The sequence below is a fragment of the Drosophila navojoa genome, chromosome X, assembly GCF_054131105.1.
Source record: "Drosophila navojoa isolate 15081-1374.11 chromosome X, UAZ_NAV_1.0, whole genome shotgun sequence".
Lineage (NCBI taxonomy): Eukaryota > Metazoa > Arthropoda > Insecta > Diptera > Drosophilidae > Drosophila > Drosophila navojoa.
Genome location: NC_142895.1, coordinates 6,904,119 through 6,932,107, shown reverse-complemented (window position 1 = coordinate 6,932,107; position 27,989 = coordinate 6,904,119). Strand labels below are relative to the sequence as shown.

Sequence of the window (27,989 nt, the reverse complement as noted above, 5' to 3'; positions counted from 1 at the left end):
GAGGAAAAAAAATGCACTTAGGCAAATTGTTAATTTGCAAAATTAAAAAAAAATTAAATTAAAAAAAAAATGAATTTAAAAAATACTTTAAAAATAATAAAAGCCTTTTCATTCTAAAAAGTGTTGAAAAAATAATCCGAACAGACTTATTCGTTCTTGGGTAGCTCTTCCATGGGGGTAAATTGAAGTTTGTAGGGCGCCGGAGCCAAGGTGATGCCGCATTCGCCCTCGAAGTCCACGTGTTGCGCCTCTCCGGCGGGCAGCTGCACGTGAAAGCGACGCAGAATACGGCCCGCATAGAGCGTGAGCATCATGCGGGCCAGCTCATCGCCGGGACACATGCGCTTGCCCGTCTGGAAGGGTATGAACTGAGCGGGCGCCACATAGTCGCCGTCGGCGTTGAGGAAACGCTCCGGCCGGAACTGCTCCGGCTCCGGCCAGGCCTCGGGATTCATATGTATGGCCCACTGCAGCACCAGCACCATGGTGCCCTTCCTCAGGTGGTAGTCACCCACCATGGTGTCCTGGTCGACGCCGTGCGGTATGCCCAGCGGCACCACGGACCGAACTCGCTGCGTCTCCGAGAGGCAGGCGCGCAGATAGGCAATGGGCTCGAGCTCGGCCAGCGTGGGCGACTCGCTGAGGTTGCGCAGCTCCGACTGCAGTCGCTGCTGGCAGCGCTGCTCGCGCGCCATGTAGAGCAGGAACCAGCGCAGCGTTGCCAGCGACGTATCCACGCCGGCGCCGAAGAGATCGGCCAGCAGGTGACGCAGTTGCTCATCGCAATAGAGCTGCGAGTAGGGCTGACGCTCGTGCAGGAAGTGTGCCAAGATGCTGCGCCTAGGCGACTGCTGCTGCTGCAGCTGCTGCGCGCAGCGTTCGATGATGCGATCGTAGAGCGCATGCGTCTTGGCCTTGCCGTCCAGCAGGAAACGTATGCTGCGCTTGTTGCCCGGCAGATGGCGCAGCCAGGGCAAAAAGTTGACCATGCCCGAGACGCCGATCAGCTTGACGCCCTGCTCCTGCAGCTGCTGCAGGTACAGCCAGTTGGGGTCGCGGCGCTCGTAGGTCTCGCCAAAGACCAGATCGTTGATGATGTTGCCCAGCGTGTGCTGCAGCGCCGGCAGCGGGTCCAGTGGGGCCTTCGCCTCCGACTCGTAGGCCTGCGAACAAAGAGCGCGTCAGATCGAGAACAGACAGTGAAAAGTGCCAAAAGCGAAAGGTGGAAAACAAAAAGGAAAAGAGCAAAAAACAAAGGGAGAGAGAGACAGATAGAGAGAGAGAGAGAGAAAAAATTGCAAAGCAAAGCAGCAAAAACATGCGACAGCAACAACAAAAAATTAGCAAATTTTAAAATTTATGCGTCGTCGTTGTCGGCGTCGACAGCAGCAGCAGCAGCAGCAGCGGCAGCGACGTCGAGTGATGACCACAACGGAAAGTGAATGTCCAGAGACGACGACAGAAGCAACAGCAGCAACAGCAACATCAGCAACATCAGCAGCGGCAGCAGCAGAGACGATGACGATGACGCGTAGGACCTTCACTTTCATGATTCTTGGAATTTCTCGCACAGCGCCCAGTTAGCCAATTAGTCAGACAGAGAAAGAGACAGACAGGGAGAGGCAGACAGAGAGAGAGAGAGAAAGAGAGAGACTCACCTGGACGCACTCGTTGACGCCGCTGCTGATGCGCTGCTCCAGCTGCGCACGCGTCTCGCACTGCTTGCGCGTCATGCCCAGCGCCTTGAGCCACTCGATCAGCTGCCTGCGCTGATATTTCCATATGTCGCCGCCGGCGCCAATGATGCCTGCAAGTTGCTGTCTTAAGTCATTCGTTTCGGTGGCAGAGTGCGGCCAGAGTGCTTACCATAGCCGCCCATGATGCCGTGCGTCAGGTAGAGCGGCGCCCGGGCGGTCAGCTCCTCGTGCCGCAGAAAGTCACGCACCAGCGCCGCATCCGCCAGCACCACCGTCCGCACGCTGCCCATGCTCAGCTGATAGATGGCGCCGTAGCGGCCGGCCAGCGCCTGCAGCGACTTGTGCGGCGCCAGGCGATCCACGAACGGCAAGTAGCCCAGCAGCGGCACGCCCCACGGCCCGGGCGGCGTGCGACCCAGCAGACGCGCATTGCGCCGCTGGCAGATCAGCGCAACTATGATGCAGACGAGCGACAGCAGCACCCCGAAGACGGCCAGGCCCAGTTCGTCTGCACTCATCGCGGCAGCAGGTAGAGATCAGGTAGACTGCGCGCGTTATCCCTTCCTTGTTCGGCCTCAGACCCTGTATATCCGCACGCTGACGTCCGTTCGACTGTGCGGCTCTTCAATTACTGGAATTTCTATGGATTTGCGAGCGAAATGTAATGCAGGCAGACACCGGGCGTAGCCGAAGGCCATACCCATGCATACATATATGTATATCTGCATATATGTGTGTATGTATGCATGTGATTCTGTATACATATATCTATAGCTATACTACTGGAAGGTTCGCTGCTTTAAAATTGAAATGGAAACATAGCCAAATGCTATGTACATATATTTACAAGCGCACAGCGAGAGAGAGAGAGAGAGAGGAGAGAGAGAGAGTGACGGAGAGAGTGGTAGGGAGAAAGAGGGTGCGATAGAGATCTTTGCGCATTTGTAATGCCTTCACTCTCACAATCTGTTGCATATGTTAAGTTGTTTACAGTTTATAAATTTGTTCATATCCTGGCTGAGACAATGCTCAATCTGTAGGAATTGAGCAGCTAAGAGTTACCTAACTCTGTAATAGATGGACTATAATTGATATATATTCCAATATATTGACAAAACTAGAGTCAACTTATAGATAAACTATTTAAGTACAGTCGAGTCTCGATAATTTGTACACCGCTAAATCAATAATAGCGTTAAATCGAAAAGAATTCTATTCACTTCAACAAAGGTCGTTCTCGATAATTTTCGATAGTTTGTATCTCTGTGTAAATCGAAAAAAAAACTGATCTACTTGCCATTTCGAGCTTTGCACTAGTCAATAATAGTGTCCAGAAAGTTCGACTTCAAGATCTCCTGAATCCAATCATTCCACGCTTCTTCTATGCATACACAACATACACAAACACATGCACACACACACTCTGCTGACTGCGCAGTTGGACTTTACATTGGGAACTTCATTGTTGAATAAATCCTTGTGAAGTTGTTGGACTATGTATATCAAATATCATTCATTTGCCAAAGCACAAGTCTCTCGTATTTTATATAAGTTTTTTGCAAATTTTTGTGGACTCCTTACTAAGGAGGTGTGGTATCAAAAATCTAAAAATCACACAATATTTGTCATCATCACATGAAACTTAGCTAAGCAAAAAAAAAAAAATCATATAATTTAACAAAAAAAATTCTTCCCTTCCATAAGTAATCTATATTTATAACCATTAGAAAATATTCAAAAAAAAAATAAATATTCAAATAAAATATTTAAAAAATATTACAGGGTATTTAAAGTGCGTTCATCAATTTCTTTTGCGTCTTAAAATTCGTTTTAGCTAAGTTGGCTTCGCTCCGTTTCGTTTTGATTTTCATCTCAATTTTTAGGCAATTTTTTGGGCTTTTTTCATGTTTTTTTTTTTCGAGTTTGAAAGATTCCAATTATTTAAATATATGTAGCTCTTCTGTATATGCAGATGTAAGGCATATGGAGTGGCTTGGGGAAAAGTCCAAAGTTAGCAGATACAGAAAAAACTATTTTCATTAAAGATCAATATGAAGCAGAAATAAAATCAAAATAAAAGCTTAAAAAATACATAAATAAATATATATATGAGTATATATATAAAGCGTGAAATTTAAGTACTACACATATATGTATATTGTAGTACATCTTCATAATATTATCTACTTTTATTATACATATTTATCAACTGCTTCGAGCTTGAATGACTCTCCATACTATCGCATCAACTAGGCCTGGGAATTGTATTCCCACACACACTATCCCACACACTCGCACACACACACACACTCATAGATGTACAACAAAACATTAATTTGAGCACACAGCATGAACATGATATAATCCGTTACATATATGTTAAAAATCCACACAAGAGAGACATACAACGGTACCGTGGCGAGGGGAAGATCTATAGCAATGAAGCTGGTGAATCATCGGGATCATGCCATCAGGTTTCTGCGCCAGAAGCTGCGCTCGCTGATGCAGAGCTTCCAGGAGGACTGCGACACGACGTACCAGGAAGCGGCACGGGTGCTCTTCCATCTGGGTCTGGAGGATCTGGAGACGCACATCAATTGGCTAGAGTACTACAATGCGCATGCGCCGCTGCTGAAGTGGAATGCGGCCCACAACTACATCGAGCTGCACTATCCGAACGACAAGAACGTCCAGAAGACCACGATTGCCGAGTACACCAAGCTGACGATCTACCTGCAGCAGGAGAGCCTCGAGATGCCCCGCAAGAAGGCCTACTATCTGAGCGAGATGCTGCACTGCGCCCGCAGCATCGACCAGCTGACCCTGAGCGGCACCCTGAATCCGATGGAGCCGGTCGTGGTCAATCTGCTCTTCCTGGACGACACCATCGAGAAGTTCTACTACTTGGTCTATCATCTCTTGCCGCTCTATCGCGATCACATACGCCTGCAATGCGATTGAGTTTGCTTTTGCAATAGTTTGTGTTTGCGTTTTTTGGGACTCAGTCAGAATTTGTTTCATTTCCGATTTACCGTTGATGCAAATCGTCAAAAATGCTGCAAAATTCCAAGCCAATGAATAGAGGGGAAGCTGCAGCGCCAGAGAGAAACTATCTCGGGCTGACGCTGATTCATGCCAGGCGCGGAAGACTTCCAACAATGGAGCAGAAAAAACAAGTTCAGGGCCGCTGGCCTGCGCTAAAATAGAATCCAAGACCCGTGCCATTGACTTTAGCGAATGCGTGTGGCGCACAAAGGACCAGAAAACAGGGCCAGGCACAAGATGTACGACTGCTGCTGTTGCTGCTGCTGCTGCTGCTGTTGCTGTTGCTGCTGTTGCTGCTGTTGCTGCTGCTGCTGCTGCGTTCGGCGTTTACGAGAGTCGCTGCGCCGACATTATATTTTAATGACCTGACGGCAGACGTTAACCCATGAATCCCAGTCTGCCAATGAACCGCAACTGCCGACTGCCAACCTACAGCGGAGATGATCGGCTCATCACATATTTCCGCTAAATTCAGCCAAATATAGCTAGCGATCTATCCTTTTTCTCTATTGAGATCTCACTTGATCTCATTGCATTTCTATCTATCCCACTTCATCTATAAGTCCTTCATTATCTTGCCTCATTCTCTCTCCTTTGATTTTACTTCATCTCTGTCGATCGTTCTCATAATTTCACTCCATTTCCATGTCTCCTTAACCCTTCTCTCTATCTCTCTATTTTTCTCTCTCTCTCTCTCACTCGGTCTCTCCCTCAGTCTCACCTTCAAAATTTTTAGTCATATTCATATCAGCTAATTGATCAATATTTTTATATCTTTTCTTTTTAGGGCTTTAAAAAATCAATAAATCAATTTTTATTCATAAAAATTTCGCTGAAAAACTTTGATTTTCTTAACATCCACTTCAAGCCGAAGCTCTAGCTAGTTTAGCGTTTTTCTAGCTAGTTAGCTTTGACTAGCTGGCGATAAACTGGCATAAATTGCAAAGAACCCTCGGTCGGTGAACCTTTTTATTGTTGCCAACGGCACTGATCAAGGGCTGAAGCTTCCAGAAAATGAAATTGTTGTCTTGCCAGACTCAATGACCGCTGTGCAACCAATGGGAGGAGAACTGAGGAGGGGGTCTAGGCGGAAGGTGGTGGGAGGTGGGGGGGAAGTAAGAGTGCGTGCAGCAGCCACGTTCTTCAGGTGGCAACAGGTTCAAACCGACAGCAAGATCATTGGCCGGCCAACAACATCCTATGGAAAGGACATGAACCCCAGCCAGACAGTTGCTTGGATCGGCTCGATTGCTGGATTATTTTTAAACCCTTTTCAGCTGGAATCTCGCTCGCTCTCTCTCTCTCTCTCGCTCTGTCTCTGTCTAACTCTCTCTGTCTGTCGCTTGCCAACGCGTGGTAACTGGCAACAGCTCGGCTGGGTGGTCAATAAACTTTACAAACTTTGAGACTTTGAAACCTGCCGCAAACGCATTACGTGCACTCACTCACAGACACACCGACACACATACAGTTGCACTTCAAATTGATATTATGCTCTAATGTCTAATCAGCGCATTGCGCATAAAAATTTTCGGTTCAGTAATGGGGACAGCTTCGGTCGTCAGTTTAGTCCGGCTCACGTGGCGTATGCGCGTTGCTCTTATCATTTTCACATTCTTTATAAGAGTGTGCACACACACACACACAGAGAGAGAGAGAGTGTGTGTATTGACTTATTGTAGCATGTGATGTACATTTCGTAAAGGCAATTTGTTCTTCTTCTTCTTCTTATATACATATTTATTACAATTGCAACAGCAACATCAACAGCAACAGCAACAGCAACAGCACTGTGATTGCTTCTGTTCTCGTGCCACGCCCTCTGCGCCGTTGGTCTGTGGCCCTTCCAGCCCCCCCGCCGGCAGCCCACACAAAGCATTCTTCAATGTATTTGCTTTGTACATAAATAATTTCGAAAGCAGCAGCTCGATTAAATGTGTCAAGGTAGTTTGCATGCTTTATTTCTTAACCCAATTTTCACACTGCGCATTTATATGTATATGTATATGAAATATATGGTGTATATGTAGTAATATATGTATGCGCATAAACAAATATTTGATGGCTTGTCAATATTCTATGCTTGCGATTGTCCATAAAAACAAAAAACTGCCTCGTCAGACTTTCTGGCATTAATGGAGCGCATCTCGCATTTGCACTGGCCCAAAGTCCAAGGTTGCAGAAGAATCCGACTCGTATTGGTATTTGTATTTTGCACGCGTTGCTATATGACCCTTTGTTTTTTTGTTCTGGGCATAGATGGTAAGTCGAGCTCTGCCCCAAATGCTGAGCGCACTTCTATTGGCATTTGAGCTGAGCAAATAGTTGAAGTCTCATTATTGACTGTCTCAAAGTGCTTCAATTTGTAATCTAATTGGAATGCTTCACTTCTAATTCATGGTCACATCCATTTCCAATTGCCCGACTTGCAATTACCCGACTCTGATCGAATTTATTCCCCTCTTGCACTTTGCAAACCAAATCAACAAAGATCAATGACAAATTCTCATGCAGCTCTACTCCCACTCTTATCTCACTGCGCAACATATTGTTTGAGCTGTCAGATTACAGAATATAGCAAATATTTTCTGATCCGCCTGCCTCTCTTTCCCACCATCTCTCTCTGTCTCTGTCTATTTGCAAGTGTTTCTTAATCTTGCATTCTTTTAATTATTTCATCTTATATATCATATAATTCTGATGCCTCTGGCTCTCTATTCCTATCGTTTTCTCATATCGTATTCATTCCTTTCTATCTTCTATCTCCCTCTCTCACCCTCTCTGTTATGTGTCTGCATAGTTCTACCAGTAGCTCCTTCTCTCTCTTTCTGTCTCTCTTCTCTTTCTCTCTATTTGTGATCCCTCTCTCTCTCTCTCTCTCTCTCTCTCTCTCTCTCTCTCTCTCTCTCTCTCTCTCTCTCTCTTATGTTTCCCTTTTATATCACTCTATATACATATATTTCTTTCTATCTCTAAATCTAACTCTCTACCTCTCCCTCTTTCTATCTCTCTCTCTCTCTCATTATCAGCTCCTTTCTGAATTCATGAAACTTCATTCCAGATATTAATTAATCTACATGAAAACGTTATCAATGCAATTCGATTAGTATAAACTGAGATTAGCCAAGCTGAATGCAAATCTTTATATATTCTATATATATGTGTGAATATGTACATTTGCTAAGCTCAAGAACATTCTGTGTAGATAGTTCGAGAAGTGACTCATATGTTCAGTCTATTAGCATTAGAAACATCATTTCATATCAATAGAGCTGTCAATCAAAAGCCAGCTTCAAGGCAAAAGAGATTTATTCCGCCCAATTGTAAATGTTCGCTTTGCCTTATTTTATTTCAATATTTTAAGTAAATACAAACAAAAATATTTTTCGAAAAAATCTGGAAAAATTTGAATTGTGTTGACAATTGAAAGCAAAATATTTTGTAATGAAAACATATTTAAGAAAGGATTGTGGAGATGGCAAAAATAATATTTTAATATAATATATAATAATAATATAATATAATAAGAAGTTGCGCAACGGAGAGAATAAAAGAAAGAGATAGACAGTGATCAATTTACAAGAACAAGAAAAGAAAGAAAGGGGGAGTGAATGATATAGATCGTGAATAAGAGAAAGACATACATAGAAAGGGATAGAAAGAAATTGATAGAGATAAGAAAGGAATCGATCAAGAAAAAAGAGAAAAAAGAGAAATATATAAATATTAACAGAGATGTAAAGTTAGATAGGGAAAAAGGGATTAGAGAGAAAGAGTGCGAGAGTAGGACAGAGAGATAGGGATAGAGAGAGAGGGAGAGAGAGAGAACATAAAAGTTAAAGAGATGCCGAAATGAGAAGAAAATAATTATATCAGAAAACTGTTAAGTTAGACAGAGAAATTGAGAAGAAAGAGACAGAGAATGATATACATCGATATCTGTAGTGTGCGTGAGAGGCAGAAAGAGAGAGGGCAATACCTTAAGACTGAACAATGACAACAGGAGTGAGAGTGAGCGATAGAGTGTAACGGGAAGGAGAAAATAAATCAAAGCACATAAGACAATGAGACGACTTATCGATAAGAATACAATAATATTCTTCAATCATTAAAATATATATAGAGAAACAGATTGAAGTCAAGAGAAATGGAGAAGTCATCATGCCGATTAATTGATCGTTGCAATCGATTGGCGACGTTCGATTTGTTGACATACGCTGCGGCTGCTTGTCTGCATCTTTATTAGCTGGCCGCCTCGACTGTGTGCTCAGCGTGCGAAATCAGATATAAAATTTGAGCCTTGACATCTTTCATAGGCGAAGCGCGCGTTCGTTTAACTCATCCAAACAGTCGACGTCGGGCAGAGTGCCAACAGCAGCAGCAGCAGCAGCCGCAGCCGAGCTCAGAACGTGCCGCCAACTGCTTTTAGTGATCATTAAGAACAGCAGAAGCAACTGTTGCAGCAGCAGCAGCAGCAACAGTTGCAGCAGTCGCGGCGTCGTCGTCGAAAAGAATTTGCATTTCAGATTGCGATTTTTTTTTTTTTATTTATTTCATTCTCGATTTCGTTTAGCTGTGCCAACTAGCCGGGCCAAAGTAAATGCTAGTTACTTAGCTGCACAAATTAGCATATGCTACACACACACGCACACACACACATACACTTCGAGTACAATTCACAAATTGGCGCTGAAAAGTTCTGTCTGTGCCGCCGCTGTTGACACTGTCTCTGCGCGTGAGTCTGTGGATGGAGTCGTGTAGCCAAAAACCGAATCAAACCGAACCGAACCGAGTCGCTACGTTGTTGTTGTTGTTGTTGTTGCTGCTGCAGGCCGTTGCAATGGCGCACAGTTCAATGGCTTTTGCGCCATTTTAAGATCAATGCACCCCGCTGCAGCAGCCGCAACCGAGCAGCCGCTCTAACAATTAAGCAGCTCCGGCTGGCGATGCTGCTGCTGCTGCTGCTGCTGCTGGCGAGTGTGTGTGCTGCGGGGGCGGAGGGGTTGGTAGCTGCAGCTGGAGCTGAAGCTGGGGCTGGCCGACCACCGGCCGGGCCGCCCGGTGCCAGTCTAGGCCAGGCGAACCAATCGAATCTCGCGCGCGCATTGGCAAAAAACCTTGCGCATGAACAAATCCATGGACATGGACACACACTCACTGGCTGATCAACCCCCAGCTCAACCCCCACCTCCCCCCCTCTGGGGGGGCAGCCAGTTGTTGGCCAAGTTATCAGCCCAAGTGGCAGCCGGGCCAGAAATCAAAATACAAATATTAAGAGCTCACGGAAATTTTATTTGTTTGCCTTCGTTTTTCATTTGGATTTCTTTTATTATTATTATTTTTGTTGTTGTTGTTATTGTTGCTGCTGCTGCTGTTGGCTTGGCCTGGGCTGGGCTGGGGTCCGAGACGATGGGGCGGGGGGAGTAATTTTGGAATTTCTGAGATGCGAGTATGCAAAAAATTCATTTCGAATGTAAACTGGAGACCGGGCCGCGAGTCTAGCCGGTTGCTGTTGCCGGTTGACAAATTGCCAACTCAACTTGTTCTGACATTTTTATATGAGTTTGTTGTAATTGCTGCTGTTGTTGTTGCTGTTCATGTTGTTGTTTATGTTGTTGTTGCTAATGTTGTTAATCGTCTAATGAATGTGGCAACATTCTAATTTAAATTGCGCTCCACACATTGTTTCGACACCTGCTCAAAAGGTTTTTACAACTGCGATAGAAACAAACTCACTCAGACACACACACACACACACATGGACACCTACCCACACAGATGCACACATACACACACTCCTCACACCTACATCTTTAGTAGTAACAGCTAAAGTCCTGCAAGCATCAGTATTATGGCCTTTAATATGGATAAATATCTGGTAGAACGAGATAGTCTGACAGAAACGGAGCTAAAGCTCGCATTTAAAGAGAAGGACCGATAAGTATCGGTTGCAGTTACTAAGTAGAAGCAAACCGTGGCAATATCATCGTCAGGTCAATGAGATCAGTTAAATTTCATGGTATTCCATATGCGACTGGAAGGTGGACGAATAGAAAGCAGATGCTCCAACAAAGTTCTTTGTTATTCTCCCTCACGAACCCTTCTCTCACTCTCTTTCCTTCTCTCTCACTCTCTCTCCCTCTCTCCCTCTCTGTCTCTCTCTCAGTCTCTATCTTATTATCCTTCTCTCTTTCACTTTCTCTCTCATTCTCTCTGTATTTTCGTATATCTCTCACTTTTCCTATCTCTCTATATTAATAGACATCTATAGTATAGCACATCATACCATAAACTTTGCGGCTTCTCCCAGTATGAATTGCCCATCAATTCTACCTATTACTGCTAATGAAGATTATTCAATATAATTAGTAATTTCCAAGAAACTAAACAGTAGTTTACCCAAGTCTGACTGCGTTTATATCCAGAGATTGAGATATGTAGTTTTTATCTATGATTCTATCTTTTCTTTTTTCCCTACAAAATTAAACTACAAAACTTCCCATACTTTATTTGTTCTTAAAGAAAATTCGTTTTGTGGCTTATAGAAAAAATTTGATAGCTTTTGTTGGAAAGTTGAGCGAGATATTCACAGTTGAATTGAAACTAATGATAAATGTAAACAACTTTAGATTTTTTTTTAAAGCTTAACTTTTAATATGGAATATTAAGACATATGATTTATTTTTTGTTACTTTAGATCTACTTCTTCGAAACGCAGCAACGTCGTATCGCAAAGGACAGTTCAACAACGAGAACAGATAGATAATGAGATAATAAAATGCACATAAGAAAAGCTTTGAATTGAAGAACTAATAATATCAAAATGAAAGTAGAGAATAAATATATAATAAAATATTTAAATGATATAAACTTTCTAATCATATAAGAAATAAATTCATTTCAAATTCGATGCTCAATAAAAATCTGTCGAAACATTCACCTAACCCAAGGGTTAGTTCTCGTCTGTGGGATTAGCTTAACAAGTAAAAAAGAAAAACAAAAAAATTCGAACATAATAAAAATGATTGAATATGATAAATAGTAGTAGTAGTATAGTCCAAGTCGGACGACAGCTTAGTTAGCAGCCGGAGCACCCAGCCGGACTAATGTGGAGCAACAACGTTTTATGCTAATTCCAAGGTTCTGCATTGGTTGGGTCAACGAATCGTGTCGCTGCTGTTGTCGATGTCGATGCCAATTTGAATCGAATCGAATCGAATCGGAACGAATCGATTCAAATCGAATTGAATTGAATCAAATGAAATCAAATCGCATCGCATCAAATCGAATCTAAGCGCCTTAATCGCTAATAACGTGCCCACTAATCATCGGCCATATATCAATAACAATAACAATGAAACAAATTCATATGGAACTAGAGCTGAGAGACTGAGAGGCAGACAGAGACTCTGACTCTGACTGAGACAAAGAAAACGCCAAGCGTTTCAGTTTCAATTTCGATTTCGATTTCCTATTGAAAGCGTTCATTGATCTCTTGCTGTAATGCTGAAGTGGAATTCGAAATTCTTGGCTGAGCCGCGGCTGTTACACAACCAACAGCGGCAGCAGCCAAGGCGATAGTTCAATGTGGCCCTTCGAATTTATGACCTAGCTTCCGACTAGGGCAGTGGAAGTTTGTTCGAAGGTCAGCCAGACAGACGGGCGGACAGACGGACAGTTGGCCAGCCGGAAAAATAGCTATGGGCCATGGACAGTAAACAAGACAAACAAGGGCATGACTCGAGCTGAAATTCCTAATAACTATATAAGCTAAGACAAATGCCCATGCAATTGTACCGAACTGTGAAGCCTATCATGGCATTATCATACGATTTGAAATTCTCAATATGAGCTGAGGCGATGCAAGCCTTGGACTAGGCATTGGATAATGTCAAACAGGATCGGACGCATTAGCTGACAAGCTCAATGAAATGTTCATTTTGATTGTGTAACGCTTCATGGAGCTACCATTGAATAGATGTACACATATATATATCTCTCTATATAGATGCAGTGTATATATATAGATGTGTGCTATCATCTCTCAGTCATTTCTATTTACATGAATTGCGCTTGAGCAATTACAATGTCAGCCATTGACAATTCAATTACAGCGATAAATTTCAATTCTAATGTGACACTTGAATAACAAATGTAGCAAGTCGAAGCAACAAGTTGCACGCCAGCAGATACCCTGGGCCATGCCACCAAAGGGTATATTGACGGCGATTCACAGTTGCAAAATAATGCAAATTATATAAATTATAGTCAAATTCAATTCATATACCGCTCATGTCACATTTGGTTCTTCAGGCATTTTAATGATATATTTTTTTTTTGGCAACCCGTTAAACGGGTCGTATACTCAATGTAAAGTACGTGCAATTGCATTGCCAATCTACGGGGAAGCACATTAAGCTCAGGCGCCGACAGCAGCGACAGCAGCAGCGACAGCGACAGCGACTGAGCTCGCATTATATAAACTGACAAACTAACTTCAAACAAATCGGTTGGCTCTGGCGACGCATGCTAATCCCAATCAACATGCAATTGCGATTTAACGACCCAATGTGAGTTGCATGTAAATGCAATTGCAATGCTGCTGTCTCTGTCTTCGCTGTCTCTGCTATTGCACTCGCATATATATATATACATACATGTATATAGTTGCTTACATATGCCGCGATAACGAACGCCCACACACGTGATCAATCGAGGCACGTGACGTGCGAGCACTTTGCGCTCTAATCAGCTGAGCTTGGCTAATGCACTTAGTAGCACTGGCCCACACACTAACTAAACTTTCTTTATTGCGTTGGCAATTCAAGCGAAGAAACAATGTATATACATTATACATATAAATAAATTAAATATATATTACATGTATGCTGTGTATTACACGATTGCCTATTCATATTGCTAAAGTCTATATATGTCAAATCTTCTCTACTAAGTTTCCATAGTAGATCCTCTCTGCGACCATTCTGCCTTAGGCCTTAGAGGAAGTTATTAGCAGTATAAAAGTATACTTAAAACAACTATATTATAATAATATATGTATATGTATATAATAATAATCTTCGTAAGGTGTATTTAAATATTCTTATCGTTTTGTTTTACGCTTTTGAAATTTCATTTAATAATAAAAATTAATTTTTTAATATCAAGAAAAACAATCAAAACTAAAGCCAAAAAGTGTATAAATATTAGGGGACAAAAATATATTATGAAAAAAATATATAATGTATAATATTGTGGAAATTAGTATATACATACATATATGGGCCCTTCTCCAGGAGAGTCTATTTTAGTAACGTGTTAGCCCCTTGAATTTTTAACAACTATCACGAAAAACGCAACAATTAAGAACTTAAGATCCACAATTTGTTAAAATAAACAATTTTTTTTTTTTTTTTTTTTTTGCATCAAAAGTACACAAAAAGACTTTGCTGAAGAAATGTCCAAATATATTTTTAAAAAATTTATATATCTTTTTATATATTTATTATATATTTTTTATATATTTATTACTCAAAATAAACTAAATTTAAACTATAAAAATAAAAACAAAAATAGTTTAGATTCTCTGTTCTTGTACAGTCACCTGCTTTATATTCTCTTTGCAAAATTTGAAAATAATTATGATAGTAATAATGCTAGACACAGTATGAGTGCATTGACTTCTTTTTTTTATGTTTACATGTCTACGTATAATATTTACATCTGCTGTAAGGAACTCAGCATGTAAAAGCTCTCTAAATATAAAAAAAAAAAAAAACACATTCCATGATTGTTATTGTTAAAAGATTTGCTTAATGTTTAGTATAGGACAAATTGCAAATACAAAAATAAAAATAAAAATAATAAAATAAAAATAAAAATAAAAATAAATAAATATATAAAAAAATATATTTTTATACAATTATAGAAAGAATATTCATATAAAGGAAGAGTCAAATTTATAAAAAAGTTTCAATGTTTCTGCTAATATATATAAATAATGTAAGCAATGCATATCCATACCATTTCACAAATATTCTCATTTATAAATATATATATATATATTTTATTTAAATATAAATATATATTTAAGAGTTCATATTTAAGAATCTGCAAACAAAATATGCCACAAATTTATTTGCTGCTTAAATTTAAATGTATACACAAATATTCTGAAATATTCAACAGCTTGCCCAGAGCAATTAACAGAGCCAGCAACAACAACAACAACAACAACTCGGCTTCACGTTATGCACGGTGCAGTGTCTGCACTTCGATTCATGTTTTCATGTGCAACAATGTTGCGGCGCATGCAAAAATCAGAATCAATATCGAATATTCTTGCCAGCGGCTGACCCGGCGGCATTTATTGCCGCTGACCTGCGGCGCTGCAGTGGCATGCAACAGGTAAATGCAACGAGGTGCCAGGCAGGCAGGCAGGCAGTGGCTCTCCCTGGCTCCAGCATTTTCAGCTGCTGACGATTTTCACCTTATGGCAAAATGGAGGAACACACACACACACACGTCTGCAAGCAGTAACTGAAATTTTTTTGAGGCCAAATTTAATGGCAAGAGCGACAACGCTTGGCATGAAATGTAGAAATTGGCAGCAGCAACAGCAGCTGCTGTCCGAGCGAGGGAGAGGGAGCGGCAGGCGGTCGCCAGGGGGCGGCACGAGGCGGGCTGTTGGTGCGACCAAGCGGAATTGGACAGAAAGTCAGCCAGCGGGCAGCTGCAATAATTACCCACAAAATTCTGAGCTTTTTCTCATTATTTTATTATTATTACTTTTGTATATGACTTGAAGTGTTGCTGCTGCTGCTGTTGCTGCTGCTGCTGTTGCTGCTGTTGTTGTTGCTTTGTTCTAGCTACTTTCGCAAGATAATTGACATCAATTTGTCGGCGAATGCATATTCATGTCGAGCATTTAAAATGCAGAACGCTTAAATAAAGTTCTCACTGCTCTCTCTCTCTCTCTCCTTCTCTCTTGCTGTCTGTCTCCCTTTCTCTGTGTGATAAATTGGTGAAATGCAATTAGTCGGGTCACTTTCTGTGCCGGAGTGCGTAAGTAATTGCCAAATAACGGTAATGTTAATGCCGTGTGGCAGTTGGCTGCAACCTCAACCCCAAGTCGCATTAGCCGCTCACACAGGATATGCATGTCCATACATACACACCTATGTATGTGTGTGCATGTGTGTGTGTGTGTCTTCATACGCATAGGCAGGAGAAGCATTCTGAGTGCTGCAGCTTAGCGACATGGTCAAATGACAAGTTGGTTCAGTGGGTCGTTCAACTGGTTGCTTGAAGTTAAGCTGTTGTTGCTGTTGTTGCTGCTGCTGCTGTTGCTGCTGCTGTTGCTGTTGCTGCTGCTGTTGCTGCTGCTTTTTGGTCTGTTGTCGCTGATCGGTCGTTGACCGCTGGCCTACAACTGTCGGCTGTGGCACAATGTTCCGCAATTTGGGCAGCTAATCGCTGCCCTCCAACGCCCACACAGATCGCGCTGCCCACAATAGAAGCTCTCTCCCTCTCTCTCATTCTCTGTCTAACCCTTCTTGGCATTCTAATGGCGACAGCATTGATTTTGAAAAGTCAGTCATTAAGTCAATCTGTTTTCCGGTCACTGTGTCAACGACATTGTATCACATGCAACACACACACACACACATGCACACACATGCACACACGCACACACAGAGAGAGCTGAGCACACATCAATGGCGAGATCAATGCACTGACTCGCTGGCCAGTGTTGACAGTGAAGCTATTGCCTAACGCAGCGGCGCATTGCAAAAAGGTTAGAAACAACAACAGCAGCAGCAGCAGCAGCAGCAACATTAGCAACACATAACACAACAACAGCAACAACAACAACATCCGCAACAACAATAACAACCCGGCCTGGCAAGTGGCTTACCTACATTCCCAAAATGCAGCTGTGTTGGTGTGAATTGCACACACAAGACGCGACGCCCCCACGGCAGCAGCAGCAGCAACAGCAACAGCAGCAGCAACAGCAACAGCAGCGGCTGCGCTGCAAGCGGATCAAGCGTCAGCGTCAAGCCAGCGGAGTTCATTGACTTTTGCGCAAACGCACAAGCCTCCAACTCCAATTCAATGCACATAACGCGCCACTCACGTAGGCCGTCAACTTGTCCAACGAGTTGGGTAGACGACGCAGCAGCAGCAGTAGCAGCAGCAGCTAACGATGACGACGCCAAGCTCAACGTCTCTGTCTCTCTCTCTGTCTCTCTCACTCACTCTCCCACTCGCTCGCTGTTGCTCAGTGTCTCTGATTGTGTTGCCCTCTCACTCCCACTCCCACTCCCACTCCCTCTCTCACTCTCACTCTCTTTCTCTCTCTCTCTCTCTCTCTCTCTCGCTCTCTCTCTCTCTCTATGCGTATGTCCGTCTGTCTGAGCTGAGCTTTTTGCACAGTTTAGTTTAGGCAGGATAAACGCAACAACTGCAACAACAGCAGCAGCAACAACCGCAGCAACAGCAGCAGCAGCAACAGCAACAGCAGCCGCCTTTGCGGCCATGCCAATGGCAGCGGCGTCAATGCGTCTCAGCTGCAACGGTCAATGACCGACCGACTAAAAAGCACACATACACACACACATGTCAGCATACCTGCCAGTACATGTTGCTGGCAGCTCTGCCGACGCGTAGTTGCTGTTGCTGCCGCTGTCGCTGTCACTTCCGAGGCAACACAGCAATCGCTTTTGGCAGCAGCAAAAATCCTTGCCGTTCATTTACACTTAAACCTTGTTGTTGTTGTTGTTGCTGCTGCTGCTGCTGCTGCTGCTGGCGTTGCGGTTGCTGCCGCTTCAATGTCAAGGAAGTTGAGCACACGCGACTTCCTTATGCGATGCACACGAGCAACCGCAACTGCAAATCGAATAACAACAACAATAAATAATATAACGCATGCGTCCAAGGCATGAGTCAACCCAATGCCAATGAGGAGCCGGCACAGTGGTATGCAACAGCCGCGAATGCGGCCAAATTCAGTTGAGTGCCGAATTGACAGCAATCTGCGCCACTGTGCGACGGCGACTCTCAATCCGCGATGTAAGCGCAAAGCTCTCTGTTTGTATTTGCCCGTCTGTCCATCCGTCCGTCCGTCCGTCCGTCCATCAGTATGTCCATACGTCCGCCTGTTCGCCTCTTTTGTATCATCCGTCCAACGGTCTGATTGTCTGCCTGTGCCTGAGCTCTGAGTGTGTGAGAAGCATTTGAAATGCGCGTCGTCGTCGTCGTCGCTGCTGCTGGTGCTGCTGCTGCGACGCGTCGGCTGCCGGCAGCAGCGTTGACTTGTAAACAGAAAAGTTCGTAAACCTTTAAAAGTGAAAGTAAAATCGGACGTAGACCTACATATACAAATGTAAAAGCGCGACGCGTCGCTTCTGTGTGCGTGTGTGCTGATGTCTGTGCGTGTGTGTGTGTGTGTGTGCCAAGAAGCAGCTGCCAAACCAGAAAGCAACACGCACACATACGCACACTGAGCACTGCTGTTGGTGTTGGTGTTGCTCTTAGTGTGACTGGCAACGAACGACGCCGGCAGCAGCAACAGCAGCAGCAGCGGCAGCGGCAGCGGCAGCACACAACGGAATTCCCAGCTAACGCTCCCGGCTCCAGTTCCAGAGCGCTAGAAACGAAAGACTTGTGTGATACGAACTTAACTTAATGACAGCAGTTAACTAGCTGTGGCTAATTAAATTTAGTTTGGATTTACTCAATTCTCTTCGTGATGGCCTATTCGAATGGAGTTTTTTTTTTTATATATTTATGCACGTATATCACAATCTGTATGTGAAAAATATTTTCCAAAATTTTATTTTAAAATCTTACATTTTTTCCAAGTTTCTTGAAGACAAATCTGACTTTCTTTTATCTACGATAATAAGTTATTATTAATAACTGAAATTTGCTGCAAAAAAGAATAATAATAGTAGTAATAATATTAATAATAATAATAATAATGATAATTATGATAATAATAATAATGATAATAATAATAATGATAATAATAATAATAATAATAACAATAATAATAATAATAATAATAATAATAATAATAATAATAATAATAATAATAATAATAATAATAATAAGATAATAATCATATAATAATAATAATCCTAATCCTAATAATAATCCTAATAATAATAATCCTAATAATCCTAATAATAATAATCCTAAGATCCTAATAATCCTCCTAAATAATAATAATAATAATAATCATCCTCAATACTCCTAATCCTCCTCCTCCTAATCCTAATCCTCCTAAATCCTCCTCCTCCTCAAGATCCTCGAATATCCTCCTCCTCCTCAATACCTCCTATCCTAATCCTCCTATATATCCTAATCCTAATAATCTAATAAATAATAATACTAATAATATAATAATAATCCTAATAATAATCCTAATAAAAATAATAATAATTATAATAATAATAAACAATAAACAATAATAATAATCATATAAAAAAAATATGTTCATTGAATATTAATTTATTTATCTATCTAATTGAATCTGTATTAATGTTTAGCTTATCTCTAATACATTGAGTTTAATTATTATTATTTTCAACTTTATTATATTTTTATTTGATTAAATATATAGTACATATTTATTTGTTATACAAAGGAAAATACCATTTATGTCAATAGCTGGAGAAGGGAATAAAAAGTCTACTATCAAACCATAGACTCAAAGTCAATGTCCCCAGACAGAAAACCGTGCTACTTTATTTATTTATTTATTATTTATTTATTTCTTTACTGGAGATTAGATGTAATATTAGCTTAAGATTAACTTAAGATTCAAGCACTGACAACTGGAGCCTTCGGCCTATTGTTGCTACTTAACACAGTGAACCTCGCCTACAGCAACTCATAATAATTACACGGAATTTACAGAAATATGAAGTATATTTAGTATATCTCTCCCGCGCCAAGTTGATGCTGTCGCAGCACGTGCTCGGAACAATCAACAAATAACATAAAAATAACAAAAAAAACACACACATATGAGCAGCAACAATGACCTCAGGCAAACGAAATGCCACAACACCAAACTGGAAGCTGGCCGGCATTGAATGAACTCCTCTCGGCTCCTGCTGCAGCAGCAACAAAGCAGCAGCGGCAGAGCAACAACTTCCTGTCGATACCGTTACGTATGCATCATGAGCAGTCAAAGCACCAGCGGTGAATTGTATTGCGCAAACCAGCAACAACAGCAACAACAACAACAGCAACAGCAACAACAACAGCAACAACAACTCAACAACCATTACCCACCCCAACAATAATGCGTTGGGATCAAAAGCCAATAAACTTTATATGTATTCAATGAATTTGGCTGTTTGACTGGAGATGTTGCTGCGGTTAATATATCTGTTGTTGTTGCTGCTGCTGTTGTTGCTGCTGCTGTTGTTAATATATATTTCGAGTAACTTTCACGTTCGGCGTGCGGGCGGACTGTTAGCCGGCCGCTGGGTCGCCCGAGGGGGTCAAAAACTTTCCTCGACAGCAACAACAACAACAACAACAAATAGTACAGTTAACTGGCTAAAAAAATAAACAAACAGCAACAACAACAACAAATACAAATCATATTGATTGCGAATTGCTGCTCATCTGTATTACATAATAAACAGACAACCGCAGCAGCAACAGCAGCAGCAGCAGCAGCAGCAGCAACAACAACAACCGGCAGCAACAGCAACAAAGTCAGGTTAAACAGCTGATCTGAGAGGTTGTCAACCCCAGCAGCAACAGCAGCAGCAGCAGCAGCAACAGCAACAGCAACAGCAGCAACAGTAACAGCAGCAACAATGCATGCAAATTAAAAAATAAAAAATAAATAAACAAAATACATAAAAAAAATTGGCATTTCATTGGCCCTGGTCAGCTCGAATGTGGGCGGAAAAGGTCATCGACGTCGCACCGGAAGCGTGCCAAAAATATCAAAATCTCTAAAAATAAAAACGGGCTCACACATGATTGGCCAACTGTTTGCTGAATTTGTTAAATGCTTTGCGTTTGTCAATCCGCGAATGTGTAAATTGTTTGGCTGAGATCGCGCAACAGATGCTCACAGACCAAAAAAAAAATAAATAAAAAATGAAAAAGGCAAAGCGGAAGCTCAACTCAGCTCAGCTCAGCTCAATTCAGCCCAGTTCAGCTCAGAATCAGCTGATTGCTCGAAAAACTCGCGTTTTCTACATTGAGAGAGATGTTGCTGCTGCTGCTGCTGCTAATGTTGCTGCTGCTGTTGGTGTTGCTAATGTTGCTGCTGCTTTTTGCTGTTCCTGGTTGCATATTTGGCATATTGAAAGCGGCCAAGCGGCCAAGCGGCCAACTGGCGAAGCCACCAAGCGCAGCAATAAACTTCAAAAAACCTCAACGGTCAACGAACTCGTCGCTGGCTTTAAGCCAAGACGCTGTCGCTGTCGCTGCTGTCGCTGCTGCGGCCGCTGCCGCTGTCACAGTCGCTGCTGCTGCTGCTGCTGTCGCTGTCGCCGTCGCAACAACACTTTTGCCAATTTATAGCAGCGCAGACGTCGACGCCAGCTGCGACAGCGCCGAGAACGTTGACCATTTGCCAGCCGCTGGCTCTGTGTCGGCCTTAAAGCCGACATCGACGTCGACGTCGGCGTCAGCGTCAGCATCGTCTCTCCGTCTGTGACGGTGTTCTATGACTCCTTCTAAGCCGCGCAGAATCAGCTGCTGCTCTCCAGCGCACAGCTGGTGGGACAACCTTAATTGAGAATTCATGCCAGCTTGGCCAGCTCCCCCGAGCCGCCACACGGCCGCTGTCCCTGAACCCGGGCGTATTGGCCCAAATGAAACGTCATAGCCAAACTCTCGCTTCTTCACTTTTTAGTAGGTCTTTCGTTCATTTGAATTCAATATGAAAGCAATGCCGTTGAACCGGGCCAACGACTGCGACGACAGCACAGCAGAAGAGCTGAAGAGCAGAAGAGCTAAAGAGTTACGAGCCGCTTGCCAATATGTATTCTATCTAAGCCTTGATTGATGTACATTGCATTCAGGATCCACTCAAAGACACTCAAGAAACAGTTGGAGTACTCTAGGCGAGTGCGAACTGAGATAATATCTGAATATTTTACAATAATATAGATCAATTATTGATTTGGCAACTTGAATTAGAGGAAGAACCAGTCGAACCCGATATTTTAATTGAAATGGCTAATTGATGTGAAAAACCTGGTTGCTTAACTTCTTCTACATTTATCATATCATAAACAGAAATGCGCTCCACTTATTCCGCTTCTCTGCGCTGTTAAGGATTAGCTGAAATTTATGTGAATCGAATGCAAACTACTCCGCATATCTCTGTATAATACTATTTGGTACTATTTACTACTATTTAAAATTTTTGTTTTTCAGATTTCAATATATATTTCTATACTTGGTATAGGTATATGTATATATATTTCGTAATTACTTTATATATATATACAGCTTAGTATATATAGTATTTGTTTGATAATATTAGGTATTTACCTAGTACATTATTGTAGTATATAATAACTATACATTTAAGTATATTGTACGGATAAACATGGATATATTTCGTGTTAAACCTTATTTATGTGATATTGGTTTTTATGTCTATTGTATGGTATATAATTATATATAGTAAATATTGAAACGAATTGGTAGTAGTAGTAGTAGAAGTAATAGCTGAAAATAGTAGTAGTAGTTGTAGTAGCATTAGTATCAGTAATAAATAGTAGTGGTAGTAGTAGTAGAAGTAGTAGCAGTAGTAGCAGTAGTAGTAGTAGTAGTAGTAGTAGTAAGAAATAGTAGTAGTGGCAGTATTAGCAGTAGTTGTAGTAGTAAGAAATAGTTGTAGTAGCAGTAGTTGCTGAAAAAAGTAGTAGTGGCAGTAGTAGCAGTAGTTGTAGTAGTAGTAGTAAGAAATAGTAGTAATAGTAGTAGCAGTAGTAGCTGAAAAAAGTAGCAGTAGTTGTAGTAGCATTAGTATCAGTAAGAGTAGTAGTAGTAGTAGTAAGAAATAGTAGTAATAGTAGTAGTAGTAGTAGTAAGAAATAGTAGTAATAGTAGTAGCAGTAGTAGCTGAAAAAAGTAGCAGTAGTTGTAGTTGCATTAGTATCAGTAAGAGTAGTAGTAGTAGTAGTAAGAAATAGTAGTAGTAGCAGTGGTAGTAAGAAATAGTATTAGTAGCAGTAGTAGTAAGAAATAGTAGTAGTAGCAGAAATAGTAAGAAATAGTAGTAGTAGCAGTGGTAGTAAGAAATAGTAATAGTAGCAGTAGTAGCAGAAATAGTAAGAAATAGTACCAGTAGTAGTAAAAAATAGCAATAGTGGTAGTAGATAGGTAAGAGGGGTAGTATTGGGTACTTTATTACTTTACTTTGGCAGTTCATATCTTATATTGTTCTTTCCGTTTGCCAAAATACCATCTTAGCTCTTCTTCCTGCTACTCCCCCTTATTGATTGTCAATCGATTTCTGTTTAACTATTCCAATCGCTCTCTCATATCTAAACTTTAAACATATTGAGTGCTCGTCTCAGATGATTTTTTCATGTTCTATTCATGTTAGGTTCTTCTTCTTCTTTTATTAACAGCCATATTCAAACCAAAGTCTGAGTTATATATAGCATGAGATCCCATTTAAGTCTTGAATATTCATAGAAAACCTCTGTGTGAAATCTCTGACCAGCCAACATCAACATCAGCTGGCTAAAAAAATAAAAACGAAAGCTCAAACTCAAACATAAACCCTCAACGAAATGCCAGACAGCTATTGTAGCCCCAAGATTCTTTCTAGCCCCACAGATAGATCAAGCGAGACGTATGGCCAACTGGCTGGCCGGCTGTCCGGCTGTCCGTCTGGCTGGGCCATCTGTCTGGCTTGGCAAACAAAAGACCATTTCACCCGACGTGAAAGTTTCAGTTGGGTTCGCTGTCAGTGACGTTGCCCCGTCACAGTCAACACGGGGCCAGCTCTGGCTGGGCGATGCGGGCGCAGCAGCTGGGGCCCGCTTTGGCATGTCCTGCTGACAGGAAGTGCCTGGCTGACAGAGCAAGAGCAGCTAGAGTGGATGCAGTGTGTGTGCATTGCCTCCACTGATTGCTATGGCCAATCGCCAATCACTCATACGCACCGGATTCAGATTCGATATTCTGGCTGTTCGCTTGGCTGATTCGCTGGCTAACTGGCCAACGGGCCAACTGGCCAACTGGCTGGTCGACTGGCTTGGCAAGAATTGCATTTTTCTTTACACCTCGAGCGCTGCGCATAATAATACTATGTATAAAAAAAAAATAAAATAAACAACAACAAAATGCACGCAACGCCATATATGAGAGAAGCAGAGAGAGAAACAGCACAGATACGACAAAACGCATGCTGCAATGGAGTTGAGCAAAGCAGAGCCGGCGGGTCCGGAGCCGGAGCCGGAGCCGGGCCCAGGCCGACCACCGGTTGGCAGTCACCTCTCTATACCCTGTAGCCAGGCCGGCCAAAGGAGTTTGATGTCGCCACAGACTCTAAAGTCGGCTGGTCCTAGACATATATAGACTCGATCGTGAGTCTGTGGCGTGTGCAGGGTATGTCTTGGTCGAGCCGCCGTGACTAGAGCATTCTTAGTTGTTTTTACCTGTTTTTTTTTTTCTTCATTTTTTCAAAAGACACTTTAGTTTATTGAACTTTTGTGCTGCATACTTCGAGCCTCGGCCGAGCTGCGCTGAGCTCGGCTCACCTCGCCGAGCTTCACACGCTCGTGCGTTGGCGTTGTCGCTGCTGCGGCTGCTGCTGCTGCCGTTGGCGTTGACGTTGACGATGACGATGACGTTGGCGCTGCTTGGCTAGCTTCGGGCAACACCTCCTCTCCCCCCCGTGTGCGCCGCTGCCGTCCAGCAGCACCCCCAACACAACATCCACACTATTGCGAATGCCTAGCCTCGTTCGCAGCTCATTTCAAAAAAATGGCCTTCAAAACGATAATTCAAGCGCTTAAATTGTATCTACACTCTTTGCAAAGTTTATTCAACTCAACTTTGCAGCGCGCGCTGCGCTTCGATGCTACTGTAAGTCGAACCAAGCTCAGAATTTATAGGCGGGGAGAGAGTGGAGGGGATTTCAGCAGGGTAAAGTCAGTCGCTTGCATTATTTAAATCCCTTTCATTAACAATTAAAGCCGTGTCCCTAGCAATGCCAAATGGCAGACTTTGAGAAAGCCTGCCGCAGGTAGTAAATGCGAAGATTATTGCCCCAACTCAGGAAATCATAAATCAAAATATCGCCTGACCCATTTGGCGAGCGAAATGCAGCCCATATGCTCCCATAGTAATACCATCCAAGCCACTTAACATCTGGCTTTCTTTTCCCCAAAACGAAGTCTTTTTAGGTTAATCTCTTATCTGATTGCCTATTGCGCATCCTGTTAGCCATAAGTCGTAAAAACAACCCAAAATAAAGCATTCCCACAAAAGACTTTCCAGTCCAATAAAAAGCCGCACTTTATGAGTTACGCAAGTCATAAATAAAGTATTATTATTATTTTAACATACGACCTGGTATAGCTGTCGCAAAAATCACTCACGACTTGAGAATTTCGAGTTCGTTTTGCTCAAAATTTTAAAATTTCGTATAGTAGAGTGACTTTAGTGAGGAACTGTCAATGCTTGTATTTAGCTTTAAGGCCCAGACAATAAAGAATTTAAATATATCCTGATCTCATCTATATAATGACTGAGCAAGAAAACGAATATTATATTTATCAAGTCTTCTAAGTATCCCAATAAGCCTTGCATAGAGTTGCTGGAAATATAATATCCTTAAATTTTTACTCAATGAGGAGTAAGAGAGAGGAAGAGAGAAAGAGAGAGTAAAAAGAGATAAAGACAAAGATAGCTACTGCTCAACATAGATCCGGCTGTTGCACAGCCATCAGAGGATTCATTCCCAGGGTGGAGAAGAGCAAAAAAAATATGGGATCCTTATGCTTGTGGAAGAGGCGAAGAGTAGGAACTTTGTAAGTGTAACTGAGTATGAGCGAGATGCCCATTAAGACTGGATCGCTGTGCTTGCGTGAGAGACATAGGTATCTACAGTAGATCAAGTATAAGGAGTGCTGATGAGTGAGAGCGGGATGCCTATATAGACAGGATCTTTATGGATTTCATTTGACGCAATGAATGCGACTAGGAATTGTCATATTGGAAAAGAAATACTATTATAGTATTAAAATGGAGAGTGATCTGAATAACACAGCCCTAATGTATACAAACCAAAACCAGATCATATTTTTACATATATAAAAATATATACTATATATGTATATTTAAGCTCAGTGGGAATTCATAAAGGCTGCTTGACCCGTTGTACAGATCGTAACGACTTTTGATCCATATAGTTGACCATAGATCAAAGGTCATCAAGATCTGTAGATCGGGTCTCCCTAAGGGTCAGTTAGGCTCATCAAAATTTATACGCATAATCTGATCTTCATTTTTATGAACCTAGAATTTTGAATTTTTATGATAGCACACACATACATATATAAATCTTAGAAACTCAACTATTCGAGATCTTTGTGGTTCAAGGTTCATTCGAGCTCAGCTCCACTAATTAAATATTCGAAAACGTGAAATATAAGGGATTATTTAATTGAATTTTCATTGGAGAAAGTGCAAAGCTACACAATAAAACAAAAAGCATTATACAAATAATACAAATGTGAGCCCAAAAACCTACAGCAAAAAAAAAAAAATAATAATAATAATAATAATAAATAAATAAAAAAAAAAAAAAACCCAAAAAATTCAAAATTCGAAAGATACACAGAAAAAAAAAAAAACAACAAACTCAAAATGCTTAATCTAGCCACAGATTACAAACGCATTTCGTATGATAAATTTGGAGTGGGGAGCGGGAGCGGGAGCGGGAGCAGGAGGCGGGAGCAGCGCCAAACCAAGCCAACAAACAACAGCAAACACTTGAACGCATTGGACGCCAACCAGTTTCGTATTGAAAAATGAAAATAAATAAATTTAATGGCCGCAATGCCAATGAAATGCAAATAAAAATTAATATATAAAAAAAAAAAAAAACAAATTTCTACTTATGCAAAGCAGAAATATTGCTCAAAAAAAGGCACCGTAGGCGACCCTAAAAGCATGTCACAATATCTGCTCGTCAAAAAAAAAAAAAAATACCCAAAAAAAAAATCAATGACCAAAAAGAAGAAACAAATTAAACAGAAGGCGCAGCCGCAGTCGCATTCGAGCGCCAGTTACATTAATTTTTTTTTTCAGTTTTGGTTTTTTTTTTGTTTCTTGATAGGCATTTTTATTATGCAAAACATGGAAAATACTGAATTTTTAAGTCGCTCGATCGGGGCAACTATAACTTAATTTCGATTTGCTTAAATACAGTGCGGACGTTGATCTGGCCCGGCTGCTTGGGCGCTGGGCTCGTTTTGGGGGCGTTCGCGTGCGCCGGCCATTGGGTATGCGCGGCTGTCCATTAGGCTTTGGATATACATACATCTATCTATATGCACATACATATATACATATATATATCAATGTATTGTTGTATTAAACAATATGCGACAATCAAATGGAATTCATGAGCATGACTTTGTTTCCTACCACACACACAAAAGGGCTAAAACTCTCTTCAGTCAAAAAAAAAAAACTACTACAACAACAAAAAATGGGTTTTACGTAAGGCCCTTGAACGTGCAGCGCTCGTTAACTTACAAAAAAAAAAAAAAAAAAAAAAAATTGAGGAAAAAAAAATTTCACCGCTTTTTTTTTTCTCTCGCCTCTACTGATTGTTTCTGTCCGGCTCGCAGTGTGTGCGCGCTTTTTATTTACCTGTAACGACATCAATACTTTTGTCAGTCAGTCACTTAGTCACATAATCGCTGGTGGGGCCAACGAGACCAACAGCTGATTGCGATCGATTGTCATCGAGGCCTGGCGTAACCAGCGGAACACTTAACACTTAACACTGAACCTTGAACATGCTGATGAGAGACCCGCGACCGACACAAGACCCGTAGACCCCTTTTAGCGAGCCGAGCACCAAGACTCCGCGATGCGAACTGAAGAATTCACTTTATGCAAATAGGATCGTATGCCCACAGGGCCAGCTGCCATCTACCCATACCGACACCGACTCCGACAGCAACTCTGATTCCGATTCCGATCCCGACTACCAGGCCGAATCCGAGA

At 41.9% G+C, this 27,989-nt stretch overlaps 1 protein-coding gene across 2 annotated transcripts; it reads right to left on the bottom strand.

Moving 5' to 3' along the window:
* Positions 1-26: 26 nt before the first annotated feature.
* phtm (cytochrome P450 enzyme phantom) lies at positions 27-27,962 on the bottom strand. 2 transcript variants are annotated; one of them, XM_089265069.1, is made up of 4 exons: positions 27,772-27,962; positions 1,867-2,337; positions 1,659-1,807; positions 27-1,163 (listed from the first exon to the last, which is right to left on the bottom strand). In XM_089265069.1, the coding sequence occupies exons 2-4, from the start codon at positions 2,213-2,215 to the stop codon at positions 147-149; spliced, it is 1,515 nt and encodes a 504-aa protein (XP_089121195.1). In that variant the 5' UTR covers positions 2,216-2,337; positions 27,772-27,962; the 3' UTR covers positions 27-146. The 2 variants fall into 2 exon arrangements, with proteins under 2 accessions (XP_089121195.1, XP_089121194.1); XM_089265068.1 differs by having other exon boundaries at positions 28-1,163; positions 27,630-27,961.
* Between the last annotated feature and the right edge of the window lie 27 nt (positions 27,963-27,989).